This window comes from Raphanus sativus, chromosome 6, assembly GCF_000801105.2.
Source record: "Raphanus sativus cultivar WK10039 chromosome 6, ASM80110v3, whole genome shotgun sequence".
NCBI lineage: Eukaryota > Viridiplantae > Streptophyta > Magnoliopsida > Brassicales > Brassicaceae > Raphanus > Raphanus sativus.
This window is the reverse complement of record NC_079516.1, coordinates 10,985,558-11,009,777: the sequence shown is the minus strand read 5'-3', so window position 1 is coordinate 11,009,777 and position 24,220 is coordinate 10,985,558. Positions and strand designations below refer to the sequence as shown.

The following is a 24,220-nucleotide window of genomic DNA, read 5'->3' as shown; positions in this document are numbered from 1 at the left end:
TCGTTTTATAATTACCCTATACAATTCATTTTAAATTGATCAGTATACTTTCATTGGCCATATTAATTTTATTAGTACGAATAACATTAGGTAGATAAGTCATAGACACATACATAAAGATATGACTATTCTTATAACTACGTTGAGCCTGATCTACTTTCTAAAACAAATAACACATAGCTTCATTTATATATTGTATAGAAAATAGTAATATTATATAGTATTATACTTATACAATAATACTAAAAACAAACCAAACTGAAATATAATATATATCGAAAATGCTTTGAACCATTACACACAAAATATATTAGACTTTAGAGATAAAATTCACTTTGAAATTACGTAATAATTATTTTAAAAAATTAAATTTCGTAATGTACAAATATATAAGTTTTATATAAGATTTTGTGTTACAATAAAAAAACACAACTCGCGCTTGCAAAATGTTATTTTTACATACGAAAGACAGTTTTGATATTGTTCTTTAAACACAAAATTGAATTATACAAACTCGATACTACATAAAACTAAACAATATAGAATACATTTTAAAATAAAACCCGTGCGGTGTGCATATGTTTATATAATATATAAATATATTATGTTACACATATTTTCATATAAATAATACCCCAATGTAAGTTTGTATAATAAATGTTGAAAATACAAAATATATAACACTATATATTTTAAATAATATAAAAAAATCTACTTTACGTTATCCTAAAATTAAAAAGTCAGATTTAGTAATTAAACACATTGCTTATTTAAACACATTAGTACACATTGTTATTAATCAAAATTTTATATTAATACACATTGCAATCATATATAACATTTAGTAAAAACAAAGATAAAAAAAATTGACTCCCGCTCGATCGAGCGGGTCATGATCTAGTTAGTTAATCAATAGATTGCAATTCAAATATTTATACATAACTTATGTGAATCCAAATATACGGTCCACCGCTAATTTAGGACAATTAATTAGAATAATATATGTAGCATTAAGTAATGTTGTAAGAAATGGAAACTAATTAAATTCCCTCTTATATAATTAAATAAAATATTTATACTACACGATGGAAATTAATTTTATATGAATAGTTATATAATTATATTTATCTACACAACGGAAACTAATTTTATAATATTGTAAGAAATGTAAAAAAAAATCTTATACGTAGCATTTTATATAATTAATTGGAATAATATATGTAGCATTAAGTAATATTTTAAGAAATGGAAACTAACCAAACTAGCCCAATAATATGTTTGGTCAATATAAAATGTTTTTCATAAATGTTAGGGAAAATTATAGGGATCTGTCGGGTCTCATTATAAGGGCAGCAGTATTCGTTACTCTAAAACGATCATCCGGGCCTGGAGCCTTTCCGGGATGTATTGAGAATGTTTGATCGGGCAGCAGTATTCCCTAAAATTATAAGGGCAGCAGTATTCGTTACTCTAAAACGATCAAAGATCCGGATCTGTCGGGTCTCATTATAGGGATAAGCAACGTCGAGATCCTGCATCTTTCTCCCGCTTCTGCTGATGTGATTTCTCGATGTGTTGAAGATGGACGACTAGTCTTACCGGTGTTCAAGAATCTGGTTAACTTATCTTTTGGGAGTTACAACGAACAAAGTTGGAAACTGCTGCCATATCTGCTTAAGCAGTCTCCAAAGGTTGAAACACTAATCATCCAGGGTCTGGAGGATGGTGGTTACACAGGCAATGTTACTATTGGTCAGTTCCAAGTCAAGGAGCTGCATGTTGTTGGTTATAAAGGAACTGCTAAAGAGCTTCTACACTTGAAGAGTTTGCTTGCGGGAACTGAATGCATCCCACGAGTGCGAGTGGTGTTCCCTGAAGATGTTGTGGTCGATGCTGCCACAATTTTTCAAACCCGTAGGGATCTTTTTACCCTTGTTGGAGTTGTTTCTACCGAAATCGTATATTTCGACTAGTGAGAGCATTGCTACTACCCTTAGGCCCATTAACGGACTCTGGATTGAGAATTTACAAAGCTGATCCCTATTTTCTTGGCAAAAAAAAAAAAAACTAAGAATATTTATAAGGTCCGTATTACAGGAATCATTATATTGTCGTAAATATTACTCAATACATAACCCTATATATATAAAAGAAAGTATTTCATCATCATATCATTGTATTTGTTTGTTTGACGTATACACAGTGATATACTTAGTTAAGATATATTATTTAGGAAGCACTCCAATTTTGTGTAATCCGTTTCATATCTTTGTATTTAGCTCAGAAGAATGTTTTTATTTTGGAAGCACCCGCTAAATATATGATATCATTGTATTTAGCAAAGAAGAATGTATTTCATCATCATATCATTGTATTTGTTTGTTTGACGTATAAAATTATATAAAATATTTATACACTGATATACATAGTTAAAATATCATTATATTTGTTTGTTTTACGTATAAAATTATAAAATTATATAATTATATTACACAATATTATACTTAGTTAAGATTATTCGAATTATTAGTTAACCGGTTTGAATGTCTATCATAGTATCATGACTAGGCTTATATTTTTGCACTTGTAATAAGAGTATCGGATATTTCAACATCATTCACATATATTTAGTCGGATTATTAAGAATTATACAATATATTATGTTACGCTACAATTTAAGAAAAAATTGCCAAAACGGAACAAAAAAACAACCACATTGTCCCCTTGCCATAAATTTCTTTTTGGTCCGTTTTTGACTCATATACCCCTGATCAACTTTAAAAATTCATATCAATTATTTTAAGAGTCAGAAAAATATGGAAAAATATTCAAAATGTACATAAACAAGAAACAATCATATGAAAATATGTTGGTTAACTAAATATTAGTATTTCACAATTTTATTTTTTGATCTACGGATGGTAGAAAACATAATCTACTATCTACGGCTGGTAGATTGTATAATCGGTTAACAACATAGATATCTACAGCTCGTAGAACATAATACTTACCGAAAAATACAATTCTACCTTCGTAGAATAAATCAGCTGCCATTTTCCTAATTTCTGAATTACGGTAGATTTCATTAACTTTATTTTCTAATATATCTACGGACACATAATCACGAAATCTGCCTATTTACCTATACTCTACGAAAGTATGATTGCTTTATCTACCAAGATACTTTATTTTACCGCAACTGGATTACATAATCTACAGTTTTTCTAACTTCTACCGACATTAGAATGTGTATTCTGCCAAATTCGAATTGTATTTTTTCCATAAATCTCTCCAAAATCTGTTGAGAATATATTGTAAATCTATAATTTCTATAACTTTTGTATTTCCTAAATTATTTTTTTAAATAGTGTTCTTTCATCACACACGATTTCTACAATTTTTTTTTTAAACTACCCCAAAAACTTGAATTTCTTGGGAAGAAGATGCGTACGTGTCAGATATGTGTCTGGTACACTCAAAATATATACCCAAAATACAGATATTATATCTACTGTTTACTTGACCTCTGTACCATTTTCTTCTCACAGTTACAATGTGTACAAAAGAACAGAAAATAAAATAAAATAAAATAAACGAATAAATGGTTGATTGTTTTTTTCTTGATCTGATGAATGTTTCTGATAATTAACAAAAGTCCAAACCAAGTTAAATAGGCTAGTCTAAGGTTGGCTCGTGTCAAGACTGTTACTAATTTCCTGTTTGGTCAGAAAAAAGGTTCATACGGTCGCGGTTGTTTGAAAGAAGAGACAAAAAAAAATGAACAAAAAGTTTGGGGGGAAGAAGACGACCGGTTACAAAACTCGTTTTAGGTTTAGATTAGGGGTTTAATTGGGATTACTGAAAAAATTATACTAATTGGACAACTTATGTTTCATATTATGGCATAGGGACAATATACTAGTTTTTTTGTTCTAAATTTACAATTTTCCCACAATTTAATGACTGGTAACAGTATATGTAACTAGTCTAGTAATAAATGGTATTTAATTAAAAATGTGAGAATGAATATGATATTTCTAAATAGGAAATTGCAATTTTGTTAATAACAAATAAGATCAAGTTTAGTTTCAAAAATGCTCATAAAATAATATAAAGGGGGCTAGAATATATATTTTAATTGGTTTATAAAAATGTTCATAAAATAATATGTCTATTTCTAATTGGTTTATCATTTTATATTTTAAATTTAATTTTAATTTTTTTATTAAATGTATGAGAGACTAGAATGAGAGCGCTTTTATGGTTGCCAATGCTCTCTAAAAACACAAAATTCAGTAATTTTATTTGCTGAGTCGGTGATTCTACTCTCTCTCCATTGAGGTGAGGAAAATGGGACGAAGAGCAGCTTATCGTGGCGAGCAAGGTTTGAAGAAAGGTCAATGGACCCCTGAAGAAGACAAGATTCTCGTCAAGCATATCGAGAAACACGGCTGTGGAAGGTGGAATACAATTCCGAAGCACGCTGGTAAAACTCACAACAACTTTTTCGACTTTATTCTAAGTAGTGAGTGAAAAAAAAGTTGCAATCTTTTACATAGCCAGCAAAAAGTTTTCATCTTTCAATACTTCTCAATCCTTGTTTGGGTGGGAAATAAAAAAAAAAAAAAAAACAGGGTTACGCCGTTGTGGAAAGAGTTGTAGACTACGATGGAAAAACTATCTAAACCCAGATATAAAACGAGGTCCTTTCACCTTCGAGGATGAGAAACTCATTCTCCAACTCCAAGCCCGTCTCGGCAACAGGTATTTACTTCTCTTTTTTTTGTCTGAAATCTGTTTCAAAGTTTCAATTTTTTTTTTTGTGGTTTGTTTCGTCAGGTGGTCTACTATAGCAACACATCTTCCAGGGAGAACAGACAACGATATCAAGAACCTATGGAATAGTCGCGTGAAGAAAAGAAGTCTTTTGGATCTTGATGATCCCACTACCGAAGCTTCACCAACAACTGGTGTTATGTCTCAATGGGAAAGTGCTACGCTTGAACCTGAGCCAAGGCTTCCTGGAGAAACAAGTGCGGATTGTGATAACTTCTTTGACATTTGGAACTCTGAGATTGTTGAATCTTTCACAACTACTCTTGCTCCGTGGTACGAATCAACTAGCTGTCAAATCCCTTTCTCTCGGACACCATCTTCTTCCTCTTCTGCACTTGTAAAGAGCTCAACAGATTCGTGTGGTAGTAAAGATGTTGACATGGCCTCTTGTTCTTCTTCTTCATGTACGAAGGATGATGATGACTTTGCTCTTCAACTTCTGCTTGATTCCCCTCTAATTGGTGGCGATGATGATATTGATATGACCTTCTTGGAAGAGAAGAGTGACGGCAAGACACAGTCTCCGGCTGTTGGTTTTTAAATTCTCTATCTTATGAAAAAACGTTTTTCCAAAGAAAGAAAGATCTCTTGGCCCTTTTTGTTTTTCTGATATTTTAGTAATTAGAAATATCTATATGTAAATCAGCACTTAGGAACTTTCAAAGTGTCTTTCTCTTGGTTCTTCTTCTCAGTAGTTATCAAGTAATCAGATGTATCTATGGGTTGTCTTTCACCTCAAAATGTGGTAGATAATGAAAATCTTGGGCTCAAACTCTTAGAAATCCTCATATCAATCCAAAAGAACGAGAATGTTAGTGAGCGTCCCATGCGACTGACTCATCTAAGCAAATCCATGTCACAAGAAGGACTGATAATCCTAAGAATGGCTTCAGTTACGCTTACCTTAGTCCCGAATATCCAGTGACCAACCTGTGTCAAGGAGACAACTTTTGACCTGAAAGGAATAGTTGACACACTTTTTACAATGCCCTGCTTACTGCTTAAGCCATAGTTGAATGATAATTAACACTTTAACAGAACTAACCAATGTATTATAACATGGGGAACCAAACCAAATATGCAACTTACTAAGACCAAGACGATCGTTGCTATTAGGTGCTATCAATCATTATTCAAATAATATCTCGTATTTGCGAAACAAACACGTGAATATAAAGAGAAATTGATTAATTGAGAAGTAATTTCCTAAAAAGTTAGTAAAAGTATATACTACATTAGTAGTTGCTAGCTGGCAAAAGCCTACATACATCATACATGCACAACATACTTGTCAAAGTTATTGTCATTGTGAAACTACACCCTCTCATATACAAAAGGACAATATATGATTCTATCAGAAAACATCACATATGAGACACTATGATCATCTCCAATCCAACAAATAACATCATTTTAGTACAAATTTTTTCATCAAAACTTCTCAATCCAACTCTAAAAACCACATCACTATAGTGTAAACCTGCTCAACTGTGAATTCCGATCTGAATTGTCCAATTCGGCAACTTTCAAGCAATCAAATTATTATCTTCACACTTGGGGGAAGTTTACAACGTGATCAACTTTACATGAACCATTCACTCCAAGGGAATGCAGCAGTAACATAAAATACAAAGAAATAAACAGTAGATAGCATAGTACAACTCCACCGATCAGTGTTTTGTTACCACACCACAAGTCAGGACAACAATCACCAGATAAATGAAGCCATGTGTCTGATCTTCGAACTAAAGCACCTCAGGCAAGCCATATGCTGGAACTATTATAGGTTTTCAGGTAATGGAAACCAGGTGCACTGACATATCAACCGTAATAAAAAGGGAGGGAGTATAGAGTAGGGGCCTGATCTTGTTGAAACGGCAGGGCCCTTTAGAGCTAATGAACCGGTGGGTAGAGACACTCAGATACACTGACTAAAAGTGAAACTGACCCATCACAGATAAAGAGTCACGCCTGCAGTTGGAATCTTTAGCGTTCAGGGAAAGACTCGAGAACTGAGCGTCCAGATCTTTGCTAGTGGCACGTTTGTGACTTGCTGATTGTTGACGAGTATGCTGTTGTTGCTGTTGATACAGAGCTCGTAGTCTTCCAATCTCCCTTTCCAGCACCTCTTGTTCCACTGGATGATAGAGAACTCATGAGCCATAGAACTAATACTACTCTGCTACAGTATTAAACATTGGATGTAAAAGAAACTAAGAGAACATTTTGTTGGATGATTGTAAGAAACTTACATTGCTTGATCAGTTTCTCCTGAGCTATACTTTCAAGGCGGTGCTTAAGAGCTTTGTTTTCCATACTCAGAATAAGATTCCGCTGATTGAGAAAATCAAGCTCAGCTGAAACTTTGGAGCCTTCTGCCTATAGAAACCAACAAGTCAGTGCTCCCCAAAATACAATTTCTTTACAAATGAAAGTTCAGCATTACCTGCAATGATTGCACATTCCTTTCTAGCTCGGATATGTACTGGAGCTTACGAACCCGTGATCGTTGTGCAAATTGCCTGCAAGTAACCATGTTATGATCATTTCATCACTCATCTCTCACTACAGGACATAGAAGATCACAAATCAATAGTAGTGAAGATGTGACATACTGTTTGGCTCGTTTTGTATTATTGTCAGCCTCATACGTGACAGGCTGAGCTTCTGCATAGTCTGCTGTTGCATCTTGAGACATATACGATGCTCCAGTGGAAGGTAGCCAAGAAGGAAGAGGAGGCCCAGATGGCACCAGTTGACGACTCCTCTGCTTTAGGAAACTACTATCAGCGTAAAAGGAAGCGTCCTGGGACTCTTGAATTCCTCTTTGAATAGAAGAAACTTGATTCCTAGAGCTGAAATCAGTTAAGTTTGTAGCATTAGACACGTCTAGGTAAGCATAAGAGTCGCTTGCTGAACGCCTATGACCAGATTTGCGAGAAGCAGGGGTCTCAGGCTCGTTGAGAAGATCATCAAGCCAAAAAGGAAGCTCTTCTACCAAATGGCTCTCAGAGGAAGTCCGCTGGTGGTGGTGGTGGTGAGCTTTCTCAATACTAACCTTGTGACCTTGCCTTGAAGAACCCATCAAACCACAGGGAACGTAGTCAGAATAGGATGCTGAAACGCTAGGAAAGGGGATCTTTGGAGGGAGCAAAGCACTTTTCCCTGGGTACATCAAACTCCTAACACTCTCTGATCCCTTGGTTCCAGCCATTGTCACTCTTTCCTCCCCAAAAAATAAACAGTAAAAAAAGATTGATTACTAATTTGAAAAAAAAAAAGAACATCACTAAAACAAAGCTTGCATATTGAAATGCAAACAAACAAAGATCAAAAGGAAAAAAAAAGGGTCTAACTATTTAAACCATTGCATCAACCCCAACAAAGCAGCTGTTCTTTTAAGTTTGGCTTAAAACTCTGTAACAGTAACATAAACAGAACATAACTAAGCAGACAAAAAAGTAAAAACTAAAAAAGGCTTAGGATAAAAAAAAAAAAAATCAAAGGCAGATCAATGCAACAGTAACTGATTGAACTTTTTAGTCCACTCAGCATTCAAGTTGTTTTCTCGTTAAGACAAGTTATCATATTGTTTTAAGACTCATAACAGTGATTTACAAGCTTCTTAATTATCTAACAATCCTCTTCATCACCAACATTAATCAAATAACCTTTTTCCTTTTTCCCGCATCAGTTATAACAAACCAATCAATTAAATGCAAAAAAAAAAAAAAATCAAGATTCCGTTAAAAAAGAAAAGTAAATAAACCCGAAAGTATATACACAGACAGATTCATCGGAGAAGTATTTTCTTTTCTAAAAGGACAAACTAACCAGTTGGAGAAAGAAGGAAGCAATCGAGCCTTGAGACAAGACTAAATGGATCTGAAATCGTTCCGTTAACCGGAGATCTTCCGCCTCTATGTCTTATCGTTGAAGGAAGGAAGGAAGGAAGGAAGATAAATCACGAACGCTTTAAGACCCTTTTGTTTTTCTTTCTTTTTGTATTTAAAAAGTCGTCCCACATACTTTTATCAAATTTAATGTTTTCCCCATATGTTTGTTTCCGCGCTTTGTGATTTAAAAGTTCTAGTTACTTTTTTTTTTCTTTAAGTTCCAGTTACTTAGCAACAAGTAGTAAATAGCCCTATGCATTCAGATTTTTGGCTCGGTTTGGATAGAAACTATTAGGTTCGAAGTATATCGGATAGATCATTTTTATATCTAATAGATACTTATAAGATTTTGATTCGATTTCGATTTGGTTTAGATTTGATTTTAGTTAACATGTTAATTTAAGTGGTCTAATGGTTACACACTTGCATATTCGTCGAGTTCGAATTACTAAGATGTTAATTTTATAAATATTTAATGTATTTTAATATAAAAATATTTTATATAGTAAAACTCTATAAATTAATAAAGTTAGGACTTTAATATTTTATTAATTTATAAAGCTATTAATTTTTTAAAAAATCCTTTTTAGAGTTATGATTTTAAAAATATTTTCTTTTTATTTTTAAAAAGGAAAAATTATTTTATTTCTTGGTATTATATATTAGTCCAAACTTTATAGGTTTAAATTTGATCTATTTATATTAGACTATTTGATACATTTTATGTATGTTGAATGCATATTGAAGTATACAAATGAGTTTATATATGTAATTCGATATAGTAACACCAAAATATTGAAATGAAAAATAAAAATTAGAGATACAATTCATTTTGAAGATTAATAAACAATAAAATGATTTACTTGTGTATGTATAAAATTTACATATATTGTAATTATTAATTTATAGTTTCAATGGGACTATATATTTAACTAGATTTTTTTAAATATTATTATCTTATTATTTTATCAAATTATGTAATAATTTACACAAACCCAACTTGAGACCAGAAATATTTATTCATTTATCGTGTTTATTAATTTACCAAGTATTAGTTTATAAATTTTCTACTGTATATTTATAATATAAGAGAGAAGAGAGTAGATAAAATATAATGTGGTCTGGTGGTAACAATGTTTTCATTCTTCCTATGAGTTCGAGTGGGTTTGATGACATTTTACCTTATATCAGAATGTTTAAACTTTTTTTTTGGGTTTTTGGATATCTATTCATTTTTCGGTCTGGTTTTAATTCTGGTTATTTTGGATGTAGAATATATGAACCATTCTAGTATTTGAGGATTTCAGTTCAATTTTGGTTTCGGGTATTTTGATCATCTTCATGTTTGGTTTTTCGGTTCTAATTTTTTTTCCAAGACTAATTATACAGTTATAATAACTTTTTCGATTCAAATATTTTGATAAATTAACAGAATTTTTTATTTTAAAATAACTTTCTCGATTCAACCATTTTAATAAATTAACGTAAAGCGTTTTCGTCGAGTGTACGATCATGACATGACTCGAAGCAGAAGCCCCAGCTAACTCTATACCAGCAGCTGGGGAAGATAAGTGTTCTTCAGAATTGACTAGGCGTAAAAGACACGTAGACGGTTCATCGGGTCGAAAGTGAAAATCTTCAAAATTTCATCAAATTGATTAAAAATATTATAATTTAACTTAGATATTTTATGATATCAAATCTGAATCCTGTTTACTCGTTTCTATTTGACTAGCAATACTAATTCGTCATATTTATGGGAAAAAAATATTTACTCAACGTCTAATTGAGAGTAATAATTTTCTTGCTACTTGTAAAATATATAAGAAGATGTTATAATAGACAAAAGAGCATAGACGGACAAAGATATTAACCTAGTTACAGTTTACACGTCATAAACACTACACAAAGGAAAGAGGATCTTTTGTCGAAGATCATGTTTTTTAAGCATATGGGGCATTTATTTATACATTTACTTTTTTTTTTATAATAATGATTGGTGAGTTGGAATTGATCTGTTACCTAACGTAAAGTGCAACAACATGGGCCAAGTTGATAACCAAATAAATATTAATATTATTTTCTTATATTTCTGTACATTTTATATTTTATAGGTTCACAAGATGACAAAACACAAATGCAATCTCGAATTTATATATCTTCTCCAACATGTCTCTAAAGAAACAAACTTAAATCCAATTTTCTTGTTCCAAATCCAGGCTGTGGCGGCCCCTATCTTTCCACAACCTTGTGACTTTTATTCTTCTTTTTTCGGTATGTTAATAAACATTAATCACTTTATATGATAAATACCCCTACTTGTTTATGTACTTTATGTAATTAATATCTATATGGTAGACTTGACCAATATTTTTATATTATCAATGCGTATGTGTGAAGCTTACTTGTTTAACATAAGATAAGTGGGAAGAGAAAGAGACCATCACTATATAAAAACTATTGCAAATTGATCTAAAGTGGTAGATTTGTATTTTTAAAAAATTGTATTGATGTTCATGAAAACCTATATAAAATACATTGTAGCCAAGTATTTCATGACAAATAGTTTCAAAAATAGATACAATACAGAATTTTTAGGAGATATATAAATCCAATATTAGGCAAGGAACATACAAATCGTAAGCTTAGAAAACATTTGTTGGTAGATGGATCTTGGATCTCAGAATCACAGTTTTGTGGATATGACTAAATATTTGCTAAATTGATTTGAGAATGAACAACTTTTAGAATTGCAAAACAAAGAAAATCTTCTGTTTTTTGTGTACTCAGAACTAGAACTAAAAGCAAACATGGTGTAGCACGCAACTTATCAGCAGTTTGAGATAAATTATAAGGATATCATATTGATTTGAAGACCCGAAAGCATGTTCAAATTTTTTGATGGAGCTAGGAGAGGTGGCATGTCTACAGCAAATATTTCAAGAGTTCAAAATGAAACACATACCAAGGGAGCATAACTGGACAGCGGATGGTTTAGTTAATACAGTTTGTGCTTTTTATATGTGTTTAGTTTTTGTTCGTTGTTCTATACGGATTTGGATTCCCAGACCACTTCAAACATTAGTAACAGAATTGATTTTTTTATATAATAAAGAAGATAAAAAAAGGTTGAATTTAGCCACATATCAAACTATAGTATTGGACTATATAGTAAAATTTTGTGATAAATATACACTCTGAATTAGCTATTATTTTGATCACAAATATCCTGTGGCAACAAATTAGTCACTATTATTGGGTACTAAATAACACACATAACCAAATGGTAATAGTATATGGTAAATATTGATTTTGAGGTAAAGTATAAACATGTCGGTTCTTAGTTTGGTTTATTTTAGGAATTGAATTGCATAATGTTGGGCAAATGTAGATGATTCTCATACCATCCTAGAATCTATGGGAAAAACACCAATAAAAATTGTAAGTACAAACTGAACAAAAATCGTTGAATATGTATAAAAATCTAAATCTTTGTTAATGAAGTTCAAGACCAAAATAGTAAAATACATACCAAAATAGTAAAACACATGAGCTATAATATAAAAGTTTTAGAAATTCTCAAATTAACCTCTTTCTTCATACATATCCGATCTTGGATAGCCTCTTTATTCCATCGTTCCAATCCACATAATTATTTATTATCTACATCATAAAAAGAAGAATCAGTAAAAGAATTACTTAGTAAAGACACTCGGCCTATGATCAACCCAACCTAACAAACAATTTGGTTAAGTCAGACTATTGTACGATGGTGATTATTTTTCAACACCCAAAAATTTTACCTTTTTATACTACATCATTTTTTCCACATCATATTTAATATAATTAAGTTTTATATCTTGCAATATATTTTGTTTAAAAAAAAATTAAATACTATTATAAATGAGATAAATACAAAGATAATTAACATTAGATTAGTATTAAATTATCTTATTTCTTTGGTAGGTAAGTCACAACCGACTTACTCCCCCCTATATATATATGACCATTGTCATTTGTTATAAGAGATAACTAGCTTTTGATCCGCGCGTCCGCGCGGGTGTTTGTTCATGTTTTTAACTTCTAAGAATTTCATAAACATAATTGTTTATGTTCTTGCTATATATTCATAATTTTTCACCACGCTGTATCTTATTCAATGAATTTTGCATCTATTTCAGTTTCTATGAAATTGTGTTTTTACTGTATTGTATTTTAATTCATTCTACTTGGTAAACTAAAATTAAAATGTAAAATGTAAAAAAATTGAGTATGTTTGTTGATTTTATGAATATTTAAAGTTGAATATTCTCAATAAATTTTAGATTGATAATTTTTAAAACAAATACATTCTTTAGAGAGAAACATTAAAAATGGTGCATAAGAGATCTAAAATAATATATAAAATAATAAGGCATATTAAAAATTTAATCAAATACAAAGTTGTATATAAAATAATATAAGATTAAAGTCACTATATAGCTACATGTATTTATATATTTGGAAACAACGATATTTACTTGGCCACTATGAATATAAGGAAATAAAGATCTATTTGTTGGACGAAACAAATAAATAATCACATTTTTTTACCAAATGATTTCTTGCATTACATGCTTCACAATTATTTTTGAAAAAAAAAATTGACCTATGCCCATCGTTTATAACTCTCAAATTCTCAGCCATATTGGCCCAAACCCATTTTCTGGTTTCATCGACATAGGCCACGTTTTTTTTTATCTTTTCAAAAATTCTAGATCTAGAAAAAAATATTAGGTTTCTCTCTCAAGGGAAATCATATGTACGATATCGTTTTGTTCGTTTGTATTTGATGATTGATTGATCTCTAAGGCCTTGATTGGTAAAGCATTAGCAGAAGCAGTAGCAGTAAGCAGCAGAAGCAGTATGCAGCAGAAGATGTATGCTATATTAGTTACAATCAAATTATATGATTGGCAAAGCTGTAGCATTTAAAATATTAAATGACCAAAATAGACATAATTAAAACTAAAGAATTAAAGAAAAAAGAAAAAGAACAAATGATCACGTACACAAGTTTTCCAGCAACTAAAAACAAATCACGTACACAAGTTTTCCAGCAACTAAAAACAATCTTATTAAAAACAAAGTAAGCTAAATTAATTAACTAATAGCGAGCATTCCAAATACTTTCTGCGATATGGTTACGTACTTCTGCCATGTAAGTATCTCCTGTAGGTTCATAACGCATGACTTCAACTTCTGCTGCATCTTCTATATTCGAACCGTTCAATTCTTGTTCTTCCATCCTTTCGTACTCATCAAAATCATCATCTTTTGTGGTTGAATCACATATAAAATTATGAAGGGCCATTGTCGCAACGACTATTTTGCATTGCATCGGTAAGTTATAACGTGCCTCATTTTTCAGAATCCGCCACTTAGCTTTCCACACCCCAAACGAACGTTCGATCAATGAACGTAAAGACGAATGACGTTTGTTAAACCATTCACTTGCACTACTAGGTGGTCCATCACCCCACTGATGTGGGTGGTATCTTGTTCTACGGTATGGAGCTAAATATCCTTTTCTGTTCGGATATCCAGAATCAACAACAAAATATTTTCCTTCTGGAGGTGTCGGGAAAAATGTGTCACTCTGCGCACAATAAGTAAGAACTTTTGTATCATGTGCTCTGCCTGGAGTCCCGACATACGCATATATGAACTTCATATCCAAGTTACAAATAGCAAGTACGTTCATTGAGGCAAATTGCTTTCTCACATTCCAAAATCTTTCTTTTTGATCACTTCTGACCCTTACTGACACATGAGTACCATCAAGAGCTCCAATACAATCACGAAAATGAGGCCAGTACCTTTTATTAGAGTATAGACGATTGCTTGTCTGATTAAACTCATCATGACAAGGCTTTAATATATCCTTGGAGAGAAGAAGGACAGCATCTAATACCTCCATAAATTTTCGGTTCACCGTCTCCTGACTACGCTGAAAGTTCTTAGCAATTTGTCGTTGTACTTCATCATGTCCAAGTGTTTCCAAAAACATTGCCACAGCCTCTTCTAATGAGCACTCACGTGACTCTTCTAGGTTATACTTGTTCCTTAAAGTATCACATAACTCTATAAAAGTTTCTTTATTCATTCGTACCGTTTCATAGCATTCTCTACCAGAACCATTAATCATCTGCATTGTATGACGCAATCCACGGTCTCGGTCTGTTCTCATCAACTGTCTATCACCGTAAGGATTAGGATATGCACTTTCGACCAACAATCGAATTACCATAAGTATGTTTTGATTACATACCATGGCAACTTCCTGAAAAACAAATATAATATACTAAAAAGTTAGCATACGACAAGTATATAACAACGTTACGTAAACATTAGAAAATAAAGAAGAAGCATACACAATATTCAAAGCAAACATCCAAATTAAAGCAAAAAACTCATATAAATTCAGAAAAACACCACGTCATATGATACACATTTAAATTCATAAATCCAGAGCAAACACCAATTTAAATTCATAAATCCAAAGCAAACACCCAAGCTTAAAACACAAAGAAAATATAAAGCATCTAGTTCATTTTTCCAGTAACCCTTTCGAGATACTTTATTTTTTGTTTCTCATTCGGTAACGTCATAAAGATTTGACGTCCATTCTCGTTGCTAGCTAGGTAATCAAGAGATGCCCAGTACAGCTCACTTTCTTGGTCTAGGGTAGACAGCTTCAACAACTCCTCTGTGCATATAGCAGTATTAAATGGGTTAAAGGAGTCAAATGTTTGTCGACCTGCTGACCAAAACCTCTCTTGATTTTCTAACGTACTTGTGATACGGTCCCAATGATCTAAATTGGGCTTTTTCCGAGAAGATCTTATTCTGGAGGTTTTTTCTTGATGTGCTCTTTTGGAACTATGCGCCTGGTGAGTCTTTTGATTATCTTCAGGCATATTGATTGGAGATGATATCTCGTCATATTCTTCTTCAGATTCTATACGCTGAGGCAGTTGGCTCGGTCCTTCTTGATGTTGCCAACCTTCACTAACCGAGATTGTAACTTTAAGGTATAAAGAATCAAGGAGTGGAATATCACGCAACGGATGGACACGGAGTTTCGTGGCTTCTGGACATGCCTACAATGAACATAAATGTTTTAAGTTGATTAAAAATTGTAAAAAAAAAATGAACCAGTAATTAGAGCTTATTAAAAAGTACCTTAATTAGCTGATCCCACCAATCTGCACTCATATCAATCTCACCAAATTCAGTGAAACCTAACCCAGTCGCATTCTTTGTGACACGTTTATATATATCATACTGCCTTCGTAGATGTTCAAGGCGACTTTTGAATTTCCCCCATGGTATATTCAAACCAAACCTGGTCAAAAATCCTGCTCGAATGTTTTGTCTTCCCATTTCATTAAAACATGTGCCTTTCCAATGTCCTTTGTCTTTTTCACCATTAGCTAATACTAACATCTCATGACTCATCTCATGTGTCCAAATAAATTTTGGCTAAAAATCCAGAGAAGCAATATATATAATTACAAACAAACAGCAATCAAAGAACAACGTAACATCAATTTAATGTATATATGTATTCATACCTTACTCGTTGGTTGCTTACTCGATGGTTGCGTAGGATCTTGTGGGTTCGACATCGTTTCTGTTTTTCATAAATTATACAAAACTATTATATTTTAGTGTGCTTTAAAATATAAGAAACAAGAAAAATAACACAAGTTCATCGTGAAAATTAATAAAATAACATGTTAGAAAGCAACCACATGAACTAATGACTAATGAAAATCATTGTTCTACGTTAGAAAAAAACTAGCACAGCTACCTTCTCATGTAAAACACAAGTTTTGAGTGAATAATAATCATATATGATCAATGAATTATATAAGCTAAAAACAACAACATGCCTTACTTTCAATTTGAAGTTCTTGACGGCTTTTTTTTTGGCCGAGCACAGATCTTTGATTTCGTCTTTTTATAACAAAACTTACGTAACAGTTATGATTAGGGTTTTGAAAATATTATGGAATTATCTTCGCAAATTTTAGTTAAATATGTTAGGGCATTTTGGTAATTATCAATTATTAGGGTAGAATGCTCATTTAAAAGCTTCATTAAAGAGCATTATCAAATGGAGCAGATAGAAGCCGCCAATGCTATTTCATATGCTTTAATTATTATTGTGATTGGATATAAGAGAGCTTTCAGCCCATCTAACTACGGTACCAATCAAGCTCTAAGTTGTTAAGATTCCTTCTTTGAGTAGTGTATCTAAGTCAAATGAATAGGTTTCTGATTATAGGTTTTTTTATTCGAAAATATTTAAAAAGTGTGATTTGGGCCATCAAAATATAATAAGCCCAAAACAATATAATCAGTTGAAACCAAACCAGCTAACTTTGTAGTGTAGGAACGGAATGTTAAATTTATAAAACGACAGTGCAAAACACAGTGGCAGTTAATTGTAATTATTAGGGAAAAGTCTGGGCTAAGTACTAATTGTACTTCAGTTTTAATAGAATAGATAATAATCATAAGTGAAGTTATGATAACTCTCTTTCTCTCTTTATATTTCCAAATTCACAAATCAATATTATATGTTATGACGGAAGAATGATATTAAAAATCCAGAGTTAGATAGAGATCCATATCTTTGGATTATGTGGTATATCTGGAAAACATAGAACGATAAGCTGTTTAGGGGAATAGACAGAGACCCAGTGAAAACTATCCTACATGCAGAATCTGAATGCCATGCGTAGTTTAAAGCAAATCTAAAAAAAAAAAAAAAATGGGGACACAAATCTTGCAAGAGGTGGATATCTCTGAGAGATCCATGATAGATGGTTCATGGACACATGACTCACTCTTTAGTGGTTATGGATGGACATGGAGCCAGTTTTTGGGTGCTAAGAACCAAAGGCGGCTATCTCACCACTGCATTCGGAACTCGAAGCATTAACATGAGTAATGGAATGCATGTTACAACTATCAACTTTTCAATCTTTTGGCACTGACTATAAGGATTTAGTCGCAATGATCCAATACCCTGGTGTGTGGCCAAGTTTCGCCACTAAGTTGAAGGAACCGATGAAGTTGAAGTAAAGATTCACGGAGTTCACACTGATTTATGTTCCTTGTTCTCAAAATGTATCATCTGATTCATTAGCTGAGATAACAAGATCGTTCTGCAGGGATTTGTATTACATTGGTTGTTCTGTTCCGATCTGGTTCCCCAGAACCTCAAGTTTGAGTAATAAAATAGCCATTTGATGAAAAAAATAATGCCGTAAAACATTAAAGATCAACCAATTTTAAATAAAGTATTTTTTAAATATCAAAACATGTTATATTTTGAAACAATAAACATTTATAAAATATTTTACATTATGAAAGGAAATAGTACATTTTGTTTGTTGGTCAAAGATTGTTCTTATATTCTTAGGAAATGATTAAGCTCCTTGTAAATGTCCAACTAGTTTTTTTGTTTCATCATCTAGAACGGAGCCAAAACAACTAAGAACTGGGATATGTCAGTGATGTGGCCATACCCTAATAAAGGAAGGTGATGAGATTACTTGGAAAACAAGTTATAGCCCCCATGAATATAGAGGAAAATATCTTAAAATAGATAGAGGCATGGCGTAAACAAAGGCTTTCAGAAAAACAGAAAAGCCCTTTATATTTTCAATCCAAATCTCTCTCACCTCTTGCGGAAAACAAAAAGAAAAAACTTAAGCCTCAAGAAATCAATCCACAAAATCAATTCAACAAAAACCTTTTTCCTGCTCTCAATCTCTTTTTCATCCCATATGTTGCTTCCGTGAGTATTAATATTTTCTTTGGAAAGAATGGGAAGAAACATCTGAGGATTCATTGATAACCAGACATAATATATTCAAACAAAAATATATATACATATATATTTGTGTGTGTGTGTCTAAATGATGAAATAGCAGATTGAGAGCAAGAAAGAGGTACATAGGTGATAACCGCCATGGAGATACAGAGAATGAGGCAGCTGATGTCCCTTTGGTCTAATTTGAAGAGTAGCCGTGTTTCTCTAACAGGTGGAAATCATACAGCCGCTAGGTTCTGCACTCGCTAGACTCGCCTTTCTCTTAACCCTCTCTCTTCTCTCTTTCTTCTTTTTCTTTTTTTTACCTGTTTTCTCTTCTTATAAAATCCTTTTAATTGTCTATTAGCTTTCTCTTCTCTTTTTCCTTTTCTTTAACTTTCAACTGCACTTTTGGGGCGCTCTCTTCGTCTCAGCAAAGATAAAAAATGGTGTTTGTTACTGTCCATGACTTTCATTCCATGTGCCAAAAGCACTGTCACTACCTCTTGAAAAAAAGAGACCATTCGAGCTCTTCTTTGGGCTCTGCAGATTCTTTCTTCAAGGCTTCTCGTTCTGAAGTCTTGACTCTTCTTATGAGATCAATGCTTTTGGCTTTGTTCTTTCTTTCATTTACTTGGTTGACTCTGCTGAAGTATGGAACTGTTGCAACCGCTGCATCTAAGTTGGTTGAGTCTGACCATCATGAGATATTGCCTTTGCTTCTCAATGATTTAGAGAAGGAAGGTCTCTTTAAGCTTGGAGATAAAGCACTTCTCCTAAGCGGAGGAGATGATGAGGTGACTGTTACTTCATACTCTCAAACAGTTATCGAAACCGAGATGCTTTTAGTATCTGCAAGCGATGAGGAGACGCAGAGCATGGTCCCAAACGAGACCTTTGATTTTGCATTTGCACATTCTCGTCACATTGACTCTGCTGAATTTCTAGACCGGGCTCTCAAAGTCGGCGGCATCCTCACCGTCCAACTCAACCTCCAGGATCTTCCTCCAAATTTCTTGGAACACTTAAACTACGAAATAGTGTACATGAAGAGCTCTGAGTACACGGTTATGGCGATGAGGAAAACAGGGGAAACAGAGAAAATTCAGGGCACAGTGGCCACGGGGAGAAAGCTTCTCACTATCACAGAAGAAGAGGCCAAGAAAAATGCTTTGAGTAAGCTAGAGGATGTTCTCCTTGAACCACCAAGAGCAGCTTCAAGAAAATCAAGAACGTACTTGAAACGGACAAGGTACCTCCCAGACCTTATGGGGGACACAATGGACCTGGGGAGTTACTCAAGGCGAGTATTTATCGATGTGGGTAATGGAAAAGGAACCAGTGGAACAGAATGGTTTGTTAAGAATTACCCAACAAGAAATCTGAAGTTTGAGATGTACAAGATTAAGACAGTGAACGATGAGATGAGCCTAGACTCTGAAAATATGGGGATGACAGAGTGGCTCAAAGAGAATGTGAAGGAGGAGGAATACGTGGTGATGAAGGCAGAGGCTGAAGTGGTGGAGGAGATGATGAGGAGCAAGTCGATAAAAATGGTGGATGAGCTTTTCTTGGAGTGCAAGCCTAAGGGTTTAGGGCTAAGGGGAAGGAAGATGCAGAGTAAGAGTGGTATGGCTTACTGGGAGTGTTTGGCTCTATATGGCAAACTTAGAGATGAAGGTGTTGCGGTGCATCAATGGTGGGGTTGAAGTTTAAGAACATGGAGACAGACCTGAGAGAGATTTTATCCATTCAAAACCAGTCTCTTTTTATTATATTTTATGTTTTTGCTATTTGTGTTCTCTCTGTTGTCAGTTTTTATTTTGTTTCATATGTGAGATCATCAATGTACTGTTGTGTTTGAAGTATTTTGTGGTGTTGTAAGTTTGGGGATCTAATGAGCTTAAATTAAATATCTTTAGTAATTCCTCATTGAAATTTGTTTTATTTTTCTTCCAGTCTGCACCTAATACTTATTTACTGTAAATTGCATTATGTTTACATACAAAGGAACATTTGGATGTTAGAACTGATAGTTGTTTTACATTTTCTCAGTTCCATATCTCTTTGTCTGAAACATAGAATTCATTGCTATTCTTGTCTGAACTGAGTCTCCACTTCTCAAGACTACAGTCTGACAAATTGTAATAACACCCATGAATCTTTACTTCACCAGTCTTTACTCTTTCTCTTATCCATGGATATGTTATTAAATTCATCACAGAATCCTTTATAGATTCCTGCTCCAAAACAACATGCACACACGTAAATCAGATTCAGGTACAAGAGACCTGAAGCAACAGAGAGAAGATGTTTGGAATTTGATACCTTTTCACAGTTTCTGCATTGTTCATCAAAACTTAAGTGTGACGAAGCTTCTTGTGTTCTTAACTTGGCGGCTTTTCCATTCAAGACCCATCTCTCTACCAAACTATTACACACAAAAGTTGTTGCTACAATCAAGCAATTTGAATATTTACTGAAAAAATTAGTGTAGATATATCTATATACCTAGACGGTTGTTCTAGATGGTTTTCATGGTTCATAAGCGCTGCGATTCCTCCACAATTGCTATGACCCATTACTATAATGTTCTCAACCTATGCAGAGACAACATGAGTATATGCATAAATTCTTTTGCTGCAACTTTCACTCTCTACATTTTTAAGCTTACCTGAAGAATGGTGACTGCAAATTCAAGAGCTGAGTTGGTTTCTGTTGGCCCGTTCTTTCGATCAAAAAGAGGAAAACAACAAAAGGGTTTTAGAGGTTATCTTGATGTAAGAACAAAAAGGAGCAAGTGTGAAATGCACCTGAATCGGTGTGATGAGATTGGCAACATTTCGGATAGTAAAAGCCTCACCAGGTTGGAATCCTAGTACATAAGAAGGACACACCCTTGAATCTGCACATCCTATCACCATAACCTGATTTTTTTTTTCTCTGTCAGTAATTATTTAACACTTAATGGAATAATCCGGAATAGTTCTGATGATGCTCACTCACCTTTGGTGATTGAGCTATGGCCAAAGCTTGAAACTTTTCTATCTGTGGTCTGATTTTAAGGATTGCATTCATCAATTTAAAAAGAACTCAAAGAAGAACAGAGAAAAAAAAAACAGAGGATCAAGAAAGTGAATTTCTATACTTACAAATACTTTTGTCTCTTGAATCTAAGAAACCTCTGTCGCATCTCACCCAGAAAATCATAACTTGTCTCAGTATCTCTGTTTTCTTGCATAAGTTCTTCTCTACTTCTTAATTCTTGAACCATATTCGTCCTCCTACCATACGAAAAAAACAGAGTAATCTCTGTCTTTATTATTTTATTCCCTTTATTTCAAAGATTCTAGCTTTATAGAAACGCAACTCTGAAGAATAAAGACCAAACTCTAACTTATTACCTGGGTAATAATCTTATTGCTTTTGCTTGACCAAGCTGAAACCGATCCGATCCGGTTTGTTGCAGCTTCAACAAGTAGTTTTAAATAAAAAATATAAACTTAGGTTGGAAATTATGTAATTGAGAATATGAAGATCAAGATGTGGGACTCACTCTTTGAAGACAACCATTGCTATATACTGATGTTGCAGAGACTAAGCGACGAGCTCTTCCACCTGAACATGGAAACACAACGATGACGTTTAGGAAATTAGTTCAGCTGATAAACTTTGATCAGCTTTTTTGATCATAAGACTCACATAGTGTTAACGCCATATTCGTGGAACTGTCTTTTCTGTTTCTTTTTTAATGGTCTTTGATCTTACTATTAGTAGTATATTTTATATATTTTGTTTGTGTATTGTTTATTATTGATCAATCAATAGTGCAAAATGATTCCTCTTCTGATTAATATTATTATCGAAGAAAAAAAAGAAAGAAACTAAATCAGTAGAGAAAAGCAGTTTAAATTATATAGTAATATGATTGGCATCACTAAATCTATATATTATTTCAAGAAGAGAAAAGTAAAGAGGAACAAGGAGAAAGAAGTGGCAAATGCTTATCCAGAGAAGAAGGAAAGTTACGCACGGGATACGTCTCATTGCCTTGTCACATGTCATATCCACTTGCCAATAATTCATTTTTATTCATTTTTGTGAAAAATGAATAATACTTATTCTGGATTGACAAGTACGCCAGTGATGAGAAGGTTTTTTTTGGTCAAGATAAGAAGATTAAATATGAATTTGTGGAAGATGGACAAACTCACCAAATAAGTTGATTTTTTCAAATACGTAGTTTAGTTGTGAATATTTTCTCTCTCCTTGCCTCGCTCCAACTTCTCTCTAGCGACAACAAGATTTGATCGTCGTTTCCGGCCGACGGTGAGGCTCTCTCATCCGCCGTCGGTCCGGCCTTTCGCCTCTCCTGTTTTCTTTCTTTGCGTTTATAGTTTGCGTAATTATATTATCGGCTTCCGGCGTCGCACCACTTCCACAGTGGACGGGCGACTTTTGACTCCGGCGCTGTGCCTCTCCTTCTAAGGCGATCGTCCGGCTTCAGTCTCCGCGTCGTAAGGTGTGATCTCGACGGCGGATGAACAAAATTTCTCGGTGGTCCGGTTATGGCTTGATGGTAGTCTCAGCTTTGCTTCAGGATGAGAATTCGCTGGTTGGTGGGCTCTATCCGGGGAGAAAGTGATGGGGTGAAGATGACGACTTCGGTGGCTCGGGAAGAGATCTCGGATAGGCCGATGCATCTCTCCGTTGAAACGAGTCCAGGCGAAGATGTGGAAGGGATTGGGTCGGAAATCATTTCCGACGGTGATCGGTGTCCCGGTGAAGCGGTGTGGTTCTCCGGTGAAAATCCTTGGCGGTGACGTCGATGCGGTTTGGTTGACGCGTGTGCCTCGTGTGGTGAGGTTTCAACACGTGTTCGGTGGGGAGATCAGTGAAGACGCGTTTTCTCTTTACGCGCCTGCGCGTGGGACATCTCAACCGCAAGGATCTTGTGACGTGGGCCTTTGTTAGGCTCGTTTAAAGTTTGGGCCAATATGTGGGCCTTTAGACTGGTTTTTACTTGTTTGTTTGTACGGCATGTATGGGCTTTTAGCCTTTTTTCAATAATATTATTAGATGGAAAAAAAAGTTGATTTTTTCAAATTGTGAGTCAAACTCATTATTTTATAATCTTTTTTTCAAATGGATTCTGAACAATATTTATATAACACCCGTATTTCCAAAATATATAATAATAATAATAATAATAATAAATAATAAATAAATAATCCTGAAATCTCCATTTATTACTCCGAATAAATAATCTCAAATCTCCATAAATCTAATACATTAAATTTAAATAGTATAATAAATCTCAAAATTTCTGTAAAGCATAAAATCGGAAATCTGGAAAAGAAATAAAAAAACGTCCAAAAGCATCAATCTGATATTAATCACTCATGTCTGCCAGGTTCACCTGAAAGGAAAAAGAAAGAGGGATGAACAACATGAAAGTCACTCAGTGAGATATGGGATACTAACCCACAAACCACAAATTCAGTACATAGCACTACGACTATGTAGGAATAACTCTAGCATGAACAAACAAATGCCTAGCACATCACACAAAAAAACAATACGCTGATGGTACATAGCTAGTCCACACACCCTGCGTTCT

The 24,220-nt window shown here is 33.7% G+C and overlaps 4 protein-coding genes across 4 annotated transcripts; 2 read left to right on the top strand and 2 right to left on the bottom strand.

Moving 5' to 3' along the window:
- Positions 1–4,293: 4,293 nt before the first annotated feature.
- LOC108809580 (transcription factor MYB17) lies at positions 4,294–5,551 on the top strand. The gene is made up of 3 exons (XM_018581724.2): positions 4,294–4,486; positions 4,635–4,764; positions 4,840–5,551. The coding sequence occupies exons 1-3, from the start codon at positions 4,351–4,353 to the stop codon at positions 5,375–5,377; spliced, it is 804 nt and encodes a 267-aa protein (XP_018437226.1). The 5' UTR covers positions 4,294–4,350; the 3' UTR covers positions 5,378–5,551.
- An 800-nt stretch (positions 5,552–6,351) lies between these two features.
- LOC108806862 (uncharacterized protein At4g06598) lies at positions 6,352–8,836 on the bottom strand. Its single transcript, XM_018579066.2, has 5 exons — positions 8,671–8,836; positions 7,452–8,057; positions 7,283–7,358; positions 7,089–7,215; positions 6,352–6,973 (listed from the first exon to the last, which is right to left on the bottom strand). Exons 2-5 carry the CDS (start codon positions 8,048–8,050, stop codon positions 6,768–6,770), a joined length of 1,008 nt encoding a protein of 335 aa, XP_018434568.1. The 5' UTR covers positions 8,051–8,057; positions 8,671–8,836; the 3' UTR covers positions 6,352–6,767.
- A 9,602-nt stretch (positions 8,837–18,438) lies between these two features.
- On the top strand, positions 18,439–20,600 carry LOC108807371 (uncharacterized). Its single transcript, XM_018579648.2, has one exon. It carries the CDS (start codon positions 19,047–19,049, stop codon positions 20,307–20,309), a length of 1,263 nt encoding a protein of 420 aa, XP_018435150.1. The 5' UTR covers positions 18,439–19,046; the 3' UTR covers positions 20,310–20,600.
- Positions 20,526–22,606, bottom strand: LOC108807372 (beta carbonic anhydrase 6, mitochondrial). Its single transcript, XM_018579649.2, has 10 exons — positions 22,303–22,606; positions 22,157–22,218; positions 22,005–22,069; positions 21,753–21,884; positions 21,607–21,655; positions 21,414–21,527; positions 21,275–21,328; positions 21,112–21,200; positions 20,929–21,031; positions 20,526–20,840 (listed from the first exon to the last, which is right to left on the bottom strand). Exons 1-10 carry the CDS (start codon positions 22,316–22,318, stop codon positions 20,652–20,654), a joined length of 873 nt encoding a protein of 290 aa, XP_018435151.1. The 5' UTR covers positions 22,319–22,606; the 3' UTR covers positions 20,526–20,651.
- Positions 22,607–24,220: the final 1,614 nt, after the last annotated feature.

Coding starts and splice junctions, on each gene's coding strand:
- LOC108807372 (XM_018579649.2), bottom strand. Junction 22,070..22,156: donor GCAATGGTTGTCTTCAAAGA/GTGAGTCCCACA, acceptor TACTTGTTGAAG/CTGCAACAAACCGGATCGGA. Junction 21,885..22,004: donor GCAATAAGATTATTACCCAG/GTAATAAGTTAG, acceptor TTCGTATGGTAG/GAGGACGAATATGGTTCAAG.
- LOC108807371 (XM_018579648.2), top strand. CDS start 19,047: ATGGTGTTTGTTACTGTCCATGACTTTCATTCCATGTGCCAAAAGCAC.
- LOC108809580 (XM_018581724.2), top strand. CDS start 4,351: ATGGGACGAAGAGCAGCTTATCGTGGCGAGCAAGGTTTGAAGAAAGGT. Junction 4,487..4,634: donor TACAATTCCGAAGCACGCTG/GTAAAACTCACA, acceptor AAAAAAAAACAG/GGTTACGCCGTTGTGGAAAG. Junction 4,765..4,839: donor CAAGCCCGTCTCGGCAACAG/GTATTTACTTCT, acceptor TTGTTTCGTCAG/GTGGTCTACTATAGCAACAC.
- LOC108806862 (XM_018579066.2), bottom strand. CDS start 8,050: ATGGCTGGAACCAAGGGATCAGAGAGTGTTAGGAGTTTGATGTACCCA. Junction 7,359..7,451: donor AATACAAAACGAGCCAAACA/GTATGTCACATC, acceptor GGTTACTTGCAG/GCAATTTGCACAACGATCAC. Junction 6,974..7,088: donor GGAGAAACTGATCAAGCAAT/GTAAGTTTCTTA, acceptor TCTATCATCCAG/TGGAACAAGAGGTGCTGGAA.